We start from the raw sequence: 10,444 nt of genomic DNA on the forward strand, positions 1-10,444 counted from the left end.
AGAAGGTATTTACCAGAATAGCACCTAAAATTACCAGGACATTTATTTTAACATGATTTGACCTAGGTCATTTTACAGACTAGATAGTAAAAAATCTCAGTTTATCTATAAACTTCTGATCTGTGTGACCTGGGGTAGGTTACTAAATTTCGCTGACCCTTACAAAGTATGAGGATTGCAAATATAACACACAGAGTGCCTGGCACATAGGAGGCATTCATAAATGACCACTTTTGTCAGCCACCTTAATGGAAGAATGCTGGTTAGGGATATTATAAAACCACAAGGAATACAACTTTGACCTCAATTTAGGTGGGGAGTTGAGCATCTGGAAGTCATGAGGTGTTAGAAGCCTGACACTATTATAAAAGTAAACACTTCTCAGACTAAGCAAATATGATATGGAACTGACAACAAAATTGAGGGGAAAATGCTCTGAGGAAGATGACTGAAAGAATAAAGTAGAGTAAATTGGCTTTCAGAGGGGCCAAGAGCAGTATACAGCTCTCCTTTAAAACAGTGACATAAAGACTCAGCTTCTCCTGGTGGTCTAGGACTACTGGGGAGGGTTCTGGTTCCTTTCCTAAGTATACAAACAACAAAATCAAAAGTTTTATTTTATTTATTTATTTATTTAGTGACAGGGTCTTGCTCTGTCACCCAGGCTGGACTGCAGTGGCATGATCGCAGTTCACTGCAGCCTTGATCTCCTGAACTCAGGTGATCCCCCCACCTCAGCCTCCCAAGTAGCTGGGACTTGGCTAATTTTTTGTATTTTTTTGTAGAGCTGGGGTTTCGTCATGTTGCCCAGGCTGATCTCAAACTCCTGGGCTTAAGCAATCTGCCCGCCTTGGCCTCCCAAAGTGCTGGCATTACAGGTGACAAATAAAGAATTTTAGCTCCAAGAGTTCTTTAGGCCCATCACTAGTCTAGAGGTTGGTCAGATATTAATGGTTTGAAAGGTAAAGAAAGTCATTGATAACAATTAACATGTGGGGAGCGCTTAAGATTTGCCAGTGATTATTCTAAGCCATTTTACATGAATCATCCCGCTTAATCTTCACAACAATTCTAGGTCCTTTTATCCTCATTTGACAGATAAGGAAACCAAGACTCACGGAGGTTAAGTAAATTGCCTAAGGTTACACAGCCAGTAAACTCAAAGAGCTAGACCTGGACTCAGATTTGCCAGCCTCCAAAGGCTTCCAGACTTCTAACTGTAACGCTAATATACAGCAAAGTCTTTAGTTGTGGATTTTCTCACTAGCATAACAGCATTGATCAGGTCATATTTTAGCAAGTAATTTTCAAATATGAAGTGACAGAGATAACGTACAAAGGTCAGGCAATTTTAAGCAAATGCTCTTACAGGTGTGTACTAGGATAGAGCCTTAAAACCATTGACTCCTTCTAAACATGGAGTTCAGACATTCGAATACATTTACCTAGTAAAGTTCTAATAGAAAAAGAGTTATTTTAGGGCTAGTATAAGGCCATCCATGTATTCCCAGTGTCAACTGTGCTCGACGTAATAAGTGTGGAATTAATGTCTAGTGACCGGTTAGATGACCCGCGTAGTGGATCTTTTCAAATCTCACATGAAGGATCTCATACAAAAACATCAAGAACATTAAAGCAAGCCCTGACAATAATTTTTTTAAAATAACAGTCTATTTCCAGGGTAAACAATTACTTTGTCACGCCCCTGCTTAGGGGTGGGAAAACCTGCTTCTGATGTGGGTCCAGGTTGAGGAACACTTCGCCACTTGAGAATGCAACTAAAGTCCAGAAATCCAGGACCACGGCAATACTCCAGCCCAGGGTTGTAGGGCAGCCTCTTTAACAGCCGGGCGACCCATTTCTATCTAGGCGCCCGCGAAGCGCCGGTGTGGGCGGGGGACCGCTCTCAGCCTGAACAGTGGGTGGGCCGGCAATGACAATGCAGGAATTCCGCGCCCGCTGCAGGGTTTGCGGATCTGTCGGAAGGGTGGGAGGGAGCACTTTTCACCTGACACACCCAACCCCCCTGCTGCAGCCCAGGGCCGCGGATGAACGGAAGGAAAGCGCTTCAATACTGTCAGATCAGTGGACTTCAGCTGCAGCAGAGCGGCCCACTGCGCCGCCGCCCGCACACGCTCAGCCCCTCTGCGCCGGGCAGGCAGCAACGCATGCGCAGTCTGTTCTCGCTCGCTCCATCAGTCCCGGCCCGGCCCGGGGCCCCGCCCCCGCAGGCCCCGCCCCGCTCCTGTGCGCTGGGCGCCCCATATCCGGGTTCCCGCCGCCTCCACCGCCGCCGCCTCAGCCGCCCTGCATATTTAGTCTTGCTGGGAGTGGTGTAATTCCCGACCAAGATGGCGGCCGTGGGGCGAGTCGGCTCCTTCGGTTCTTCTCCGCCAGGATTATCCTCGACTTACACAGGCGGCCCCTTGGGCAACGAGATAGCGTCCGGCAACTGTGGCGCCGCGGCAGGCGACGATGAGGACGGGCAGAACCTTTGGTAACGACTCCACCCCTCCCTCAGCCCCTGCTGGTTCCCCCGGCCTTGCGCGGACGCCTTGGGATCCCGTGCCCGCTGGAGCTCGGCGCCGGGCCCGGCCACTGCGTTCCCGGCAGCACCATCCCCGGCGCGCCGAGGCCGGGTCCGTCCCTGCCGCGCTGCGGCTCCGGCCTCCGGCCTCACCGTACGCCTTGCTTCCCGTTAGGTCCTGCATCCTCAGCGAGGTCTCCACCCGCTCGCGCTCCAAGCTCCCTGCGGGGAAGAACGTGCTACTGCTGGGTAAGAGTTCCCTGCTTCGCCCCGCCCCGCCTGGCCCCCAGCGGCCCGGGGTACCTGGTCCCCCGGCTAGCTCGCTGGCTCTCTTTGTGCGGACAGCCGGCCCAGCCCCGCCCCGCCTCCCGACCTGTCGCGGAAGGCTGGGCAAGAAGGGGAACCCTCGACCCTCGACCCAGGACCTATGGGGACCCGCCCTCCCTCAGGTTCCTCCTCCTCCCGGGGATATGGGGGTGGCCCTGACAGCCTCCCCTGGGAAGGACAGAATTCGATCGCTCATCTGAGGGATTCTGGTGTCCTAGGGTTTATCTAGAAATTGACAGTTTTTCTTTCATCAGAAAAATTGGTAGCAGGAGGCTCTGCAAGAGCTCCGGCGCAAATGGCTTGCCATTAATATTTAATAGCTGACTCTTTGTATAATTGACAGAGGCTACAACTAAGACCTGGCGATAAATGTTCTTGATTCAGTGTTCTCTGGTACAATGTGCTCGTGTTGCAGCTACCTTAACTGTCACATGTAATTCTGAAATCTGTAAAGGACAGTAGAACACACCTTTCTAGTTAAGTCTCTTCAGCCAAATGGATGTAATAAGGAGAAATGGTCCAGTGTCAGTTCTCCTGATTGTTCTGTATCTCCTCGGCTCTCTGGAAGTTGTGTATTCTGTTTCTTTAGTGACTCTGGGGGTGGGGATAGAGGACTGAGGGAGAATAGTTCGCAGGTTCGCATTTTTGCAGGCTTGGGTCCTGAATCATTTAAAGGAGAAATTTCTCTATATAGTTCTTTACATGCAAGATAACTGAAGTTTGGCTTATACGATGATTAAATTTAAAAACTTTGGTATTTGATATCGGCTCAATGCCAGAGGCTTTTTTTTTAAATGTCCATCTAAAAACAGGAAAGGAAACAAAGAAGTCAAATGCTGCTTGATAGGCTGCATGGTTAAATATGAATGTTTACACAGAAAAAATTACTTTTTTAATGGACTTCTGCCGGGCAAAAATATATGATTATTTATATTCTTTAAAGCTGCATGGAGCTAGTTGAAAAACTAGTTTTTACTCTTGTTTTTAATGTGATTGAAATCACCTACTGCAGATTAGCCTGGATTGAGTCACTGTCCTATCACATATAAGCCCTAAGATCTTAAGCAAGTTGCTTGACATCTATAAACCTCAGTTTCTTCATTTTTAAAATGGTTGTTATGGAAATAATAATACCCGCCTCCAGGGTTGTGGGGGGGGATCAAATGAGTTAATGTTTGTATAGTGATAATATTTGCAAGTGATATATTTATCTTAAACTGATTTAGAAAATATTTGTGCTCAGAACTTTTTAAAAAATTGAGTTAGTGCCTTCATAAGTGATATTAATAGGGCAAAAATAAATTAGGATCCAAGAGCAAAAAATTGTAGAATAAATTTTTAGTTTGCTAATTTAAACAAATTACCACTCATTACTAAGCTAAAATGGATTTAAGATCATATGACCTCATTGAAATCGATTCTATTTTAATTACTTTAAGTAAGACTTATTTGGAAACACTGCCATGGTAAAGGTAAGATTCAGTAGTTTTGTTCTTAGTTTATACATTTCCTCCAGTTATTTCTGCACATTAGATATTGCATAGATTATTCTGTTTGTGGTAAAACAAAAGTGGTGGTTTTGTTCATTTTTTGGTATACTGAATTTGTACTGAGGTTGTGCCATGTTTTTTTTTTTTAAAACCCCCCTTTGACACCGGGTCTGTGCATGGGACTGAGTGTTCTTAGAGGTCCCAACCTCCTTCACGCCATCATACAAGAAGAGATTAAATTTCCTTTTTTATGAACTTAATAGTTAGTAAAGTTCCATCTAGTATCAGGTAATATGAGCTTGAAACTTAATATTTTTCTTTCAGTACTGTTGGGATTTTCATCAGAGTCCTTTTCAGCTTTGGAAGAAGCTAATAACTGATTTGTATACTGGTTACAAAAATAGAGTTAATTTCTAAGATACCCCTGAAGATTTCTTACAGACATTTTACCATCACATATGGCAGCATTCACTCTGTGCTGGTGGAGGAAAGAAATATACAAATAGGGATTGTGGTTTTCTTTGTTAGGAGTTTGAAGGTGCTGGGCAGGAGGATGCTTGGCCCTAATATATCTTTCATGAATGCAGGTGGTCTCTGGAGTCTCTTATTTTAAAAAACAAATCTAAAGCCAGGCACAGTGACCCAGCCTGTAATCCTAGCACTTTGAGAGGCCGAGGGGTGGATCACTTGAGCTCATGAGTTGGAGACCAGCCTGGGTAATAATGGTGAAACCCCATCTCTACACAAAATTTAAAAATTGGCCTGGCATGGCAGCTCCCGCCTGTGATCCCAGCGCTTTAGGAGGCCGAGGTGGGTGGATCACCTGAAGTTAGGATTCCAGACGAGCCTGGCTAACATGTTTAAACCCCATCTCTACTACAAATACAAAACTTAGCTGGACGTGGTGGCATACACCTATAATCCCAGTTACTCGGAGGCTGAGGCAGGAGGATTGCTTGAGTCCGGGAGGCGGAGGTTGCAGTGAGCCAATATCGTGCCATTGCACTCCAGCCTGGGTGATAGAGTGAGGCTCTGTCTCAAAAAAAAAAAAAAAAAAAAAAAAGTTGGGTATTATGGTGCGTGCTTGTAGTCTCAGCTACTTGGGGAGGCTAAGGTGGAGGGACAACTTGAGCCCCAGAGACAGAGGTTGCAGTGAGCTGAGTTCGCACCATTGCACTCCAGCCTGGGCAACAGAGTGAGACCGTGTCTCAAAAAATAATTCTAATAAATAACATAAAACAAATCTGAGCCTTTTGCAAGGCTTTACATTTCAGAAACAACCTAGAATAGGAACAATGATGTAGACCTAAGTACTCCCCTAACAACACACACAAATTGCAGTTTAGCTTTCCACATGCTCTCTTCTACTACTACCTGATGGGAGAAAAGGGACATGACTAGTAATGTGTGTGTGTGTAAGAGCCATTCTCAAAGGATTTTAATACAAATCTCATTTCACCTCCTCTCTCCTCCCAGATCAGGGCACCAATTTATAGATGGGTAATGAGTTGTAGGGACCTGTTGAGTGGATTTTCCAAGGTCACACAACATAAGGGCCGTGTTCTGTGACTCTGGCATGGATTTCTGACTTGATAGAAGTTCCCACAAGGGAGAGAGTGCCAGGTACAAAATTCTTTCTACTCAAAGCCTGTCTTTGAGCAAACGTACTGGTAATTATTTTAAAGGAAAATCTAAATATTTATTGGATTCTGGGATGCAGCTGTCGCCATGGCACTTGTGTTTAAGTAGTTATTTAATCTGCCTAGGCCTGACTTCTAATGAAATCCAGAAAGTCTATGATATTAACTCTTCTTTCTTGAAAAGTTTTGAGAATGGATTTCAGTAAGATTTGTTTTTAATAAAGGTAGGACTTCTTGCGCATGTATTTTAAGTAGATTCTAACTTCTAAATTGTCCTTTTTAAGAACTACATTTTCATTTTTACCTTTTATATTTAATTACTTTTAATACAATTGATTATATATCTTTTTTGTTTGTTTGTTTGTTTTTTGAGATGGAGTTACCCTGGCTGGAGTGCAATGGCATGATTTCGGCTCAGTGCAACCTCCGCCTCCTGGGTTCAAACAATTCTCCTGCCTCAGCCTCCTGCGTTACTGGGATTACAGGCATGTGCCACCACACCCAGCTAATTTTGTATTTTTAGTAGAGACAGTTTCTCCATGTTGGTCAGGCTGGCCTTGAACTCCCGACCTCAGGTGATTTGCCTGCCTTGGCCTCCCAAAGTGCTGGGATTATAGGCATGAGCCACTGCGCGGGGCATATTTGTATTAGCTGCTTTTAAAGGCAGTTTCTCCATATTGATTACTTTCCCATGTTTTGATAAGAAAACTCCCTAAGGAAAATAATAATTAATAATACCTAACATAGAGCACTTACAGGTACTAGTCATGTAAGGATTGTTTATGTACTCTATCCCCTTAAAGAGCAGGAAACAGACACAGAATTTGTGTTTTGTTTTTCAGGCAGGGTCTTACTTTGTCACTCAGGCTGGAGCATAGTGGTATAATCTTGGCTCACTGCAACCTCTGCCTTCTGGACTCAAACCATCCGCCTGCCTCAGCCTCCTAAGTAGCTGGGACTACAGGTGCGTGTCACCACTCCTAGCTAATTTTTGCACTTTTTGGAGAGATGAGGTCTCACTGTGTTGCCCAGGCTGGTCTTGAACTCTGGGCTCAAGCAGTTCTCCTCTCACCTCAGCCTCCCAAAGTAATGGGATTACTGGGGTGAGCTACCACACCCCGCCAGACACAGAAATGTTAATTAAATTGTCCTAGGATTACATAGCCAGGAGGCAAAATCAGTATTCAAAATTTTACAGCCTGAGGCCGGCCCTGTGGCTCCTGCTTGTAAATCCCAGCACTTTGGAAGGCTCAGGGGGTGGATCACCTGAGGTCAGGAGTTTGAGACCAACCTGGCCGATAATATGGTGAAATCCCATCTCTACTAAAAGTACAAAAATTAGCCGGACATAGTGGTGGGCTCCTGTAGTCCCAGCTACTCAGGAGACTGAGGCAGGAGAATCGCTTGAACTGGGGAGGCAAAGGTTGCAGTGAGCCGAGATCGCACACCATTGCACTCTAGCCTGGGCGACAAGAGTGGAACAGTCTCAAAAAAAAAAAAAAAAAAAAAGTGTGCAGCCTGGCTCGCAGAGCTAGTACTCTTAATCTATACAATCTCCCTAAAGGAAAAGAACTTTCCTTGTAAGTAGGTGATGCTTAGCAGTTTTTAAGGAATTTTATCTGATTCTTCTGGGTGTATATCTTTTAGTGCAAACAATATCTCACTTATTTAGATTAATTGAATTCATTGTCAACAAAGATAACATGTAACCGTGTTCCCAAGCACAGTGCCTGGTTTTTAGATAGGACTTCAGTGTAACTTTTTGATTTGCGGTGAGAATTAATGAAAACTAGCTGGTCCTTTGTCAAGTCATGTAAGCCTCATCTTTCTCATCTGTAAATTAGACTATTTGAATTTAGTGATCTCCAAAGCCTTGTTTGATCTGACATTTTATAAATTTTCTTGTTTTAATCTTGTGAGTTATCGAATATTTTTAAAGAAATGTTTTAAGGCATATTGAAATTGGGTTTTAATTCATTAGTATAGATGTGGGCCATTTAATTCCCCACAGGAAAGAAATGTAAAGTCACTATATTGTTCCCTGAAGGTATTGGTCCACGGTAATATGCAGCAAAAAAGTCCCACAAAATGCTGAACATCAGTAAGTATATGTGAAAGTCTTTTTTTCCCCCCTTCAGGAATAAAACTCTATTATGCTTGAGCTATTGTAGGAAACCTTAAGATATACACAGTGGAATTCAGAGATCTGTGCAGAGAACTATCTTGTAACTGGCAAAGGAGTGTATGGTTTTCTATGTGAGGACTGATTATAAAAATAATGAGAGTGTTCAGTCTAAAACTATTGATTTGTTGAGGAGCTGGGATTAAAGATCATCAAGGTTCCATGAGTTATGCTGTTTTCTGGCATGACTGGTTATGGGAATATGATGCAAGGAATAGACTGTTACCATATATATGATATTGAATTTTTTCAAAGAATTAACATGAAATTATTTATTACATGTTTATTATATATATATATATATTTTTTTTTTGAGACGGAGTCTGGGTCTGTCGCCCAGGCTGGAGTGCAGTGGCCGGATCTCAGTTCACTGCAAGCTCCGCCTCCCGGGTTTACGCCATTCTCCTGCCTCAGCCTCCCGAGTAGCTGGGACTACAGGCGCCCGCCAGCTCGCCCGGCTAGTTTTTTTGTATTTTTTAGTAGAGACGGGGTTTCACCGTATTAGGGAGGATGGTCTCGATCTCCTGACCTTGTGATCCGCCCATCTCGGCCTCCCAAAGTGCTGGGATTACAGGCTTGAGCCACCGCGCCCGGCTGTTTATTATATGTTACGGCTACTAAAATATATATAGTGTTTTGAGAGTAAGATGGCATATTGGCATCTTATAATAGGGTCAGCAAACTTTTCTGTCAAGGGCCAGATTGTAAATAGTTTAGCCTTTGTAAGTCATGTGGTCTCTGTTGCAACAACTCAGTTCTGCTCTTGTCGTTCCAAAACAGCCATGGATAATATGTAAATGAATGGATACAGCCTTGTTTCAATAAAACTTTATTCACAAAAACAGGCAGCAGGCCAGTTTTGGCCTGTGGCCTGAAGTTTGTGAACCTCTGTGTTTGTTTGTTTATTTAGAGACGTGGTCTCGCCCTGTCACCTAGGCTGTAGTACACTGGCACTATCATAACTTATTGTAGTCTCAAACTTCTGGGCTCAAGTGATCTTCCTGCCTCAGCCTCTTGAGTAACTGGGAATGCAGGCCTGTATTCCCACCATGTTGGCTAATTTTAAAAATTGTTTATATTTTTCTAGAGAGAGGGATTTACTATGTTGCCCAGGCTGGTCCCGAACTCCTGGGCTAAAGTGATCCTCCCACCTCAGTCTCCTAAATCACTGGGATTATAGGTATGACGCACAGCCCTTGGCTGTGTTAGGTGATGATTGGCGTCAGTTTTATCAGTAAGCACAGATGCCAGTTAATAGAGATTTCTGGTTAATGGGATATGGTGTGTGGCACATAATAGGTGCCTAACGAATATGTGTTGAACAAATGATGAACAGTCTTTACTTAAAGTATCATTGTTATTCCAGTTAGGTGTAGTTTGAGCACAGGTTTAAGAATTGTTAAGAGGACTTCATCTAATATTTCCCCCAGTGCTACTGTCAAAAGCAGAAAACAGAACTGGCGAATCACAGATACAGGCTGGTAGAGCAGTAATTCAGCTGGTGTGAAATCCATGTGAGAGAGAATGTCAGCAAAAGCACTTAGAAAATATAAAACAGAAAGGAGTCTTGAAATAGGAAGAGAGAAGTCCAAAATTTAGTGTGGGACCCTGTCACTAATAAGTAAGTGGCCGGGCGTGGTGGCTCAGGCCTCTAATTCTAGCACTTTGGGAGGCCAAGACAGGCAGATTACTTGAGGTCATGAGTTCGAGACCAGCCTGGCCAACATGGTGAAACCCCGTTTCTACTAAAAATAGAAAAATTAGCCAGGTGTGGTTGTGGGCGCCTGTAATCCCAGCCACTCGAGAGGTGGAGGCAGGGAGAATTGCTTGAACTCAGGAGGTGGAGGTTGCAGTGAGCCGAGATCACGCCACTGCACTCCTGCCTGGGTGACAGAACAAGAATCCATCTCAAAAAAAAAAAAAAGTAAGTGACGGTGGACTATCACATTTTTGGGCCTTATTTGCTTTATGTGTAAAATCAAGACAGTGGCTATTAGACCCCCCAGACTATCATTTTATTCTTTTTTTCACCAAACATTTATTGGAGACATGTCATATATAAAATGCTTTACTGAATCATCTGGGGTAAACAGAATGACTAAGACTCAGCTCCTGCCCTCCAGGAGCTTATAAACTCCCGTGGGGAAGAGACTCAAAGTAGTAAAGATCAAGTATGCCAGTATGAAATGATTGCTAAATAGGTCACAAAATATTTTGTGAAAAAGATGGTATTTTTTTTTTTTTCTGAGTTTTTTAATTCACCTGACCAAAAGCCTTT

General features: G+C 43.7%; 1 protein-coding gene across 1 annotated transcript in view; it reads left to right on the forward strand.

Annotated features, from left to right (window-relative positions):
- The first annotated feature begins 782 nt into the window (after window positions 1-782).
- The window catches only part of DYNC1LI1 (dynein cytoplasmic 1 light intermediate chain 1), a 52,197-nt gene continuing 42,535 nt past the window's right edge, over window positions 783-10,444 (forward strand). Inside the window, exons 1-2 of the mRNA XM_023192255.1 lie at window positions 783-2,497; window positions 2,703-2,776. Coding sequence (XP_023048023.1) covers window positions 2,352-2,497; window positions 2,703-2,776 — 220 coding nt within the window. The 5' untranslated portion in view covers window positions 783-2,351. The remainder of the gene's footprint in view (window positions 2,498-2,702; window positions 2,777-10,444) is intronic.

Source organism: Piliocolobus tephrosceles, chromosome 2 (assembly GCF_002776525.5).
Source record: "Piliocolobus tephrosceles isolate RC106 chromosome 2, ASM277652v3, whole genome shotgun sequence".
NCBI classification, from domain to species: Eukaryota; Metazoa; Chordata; class Mammalia; order Primates; family Cercopithecidae; genus Piliocolobus; species Piliocolobus tephrosceles.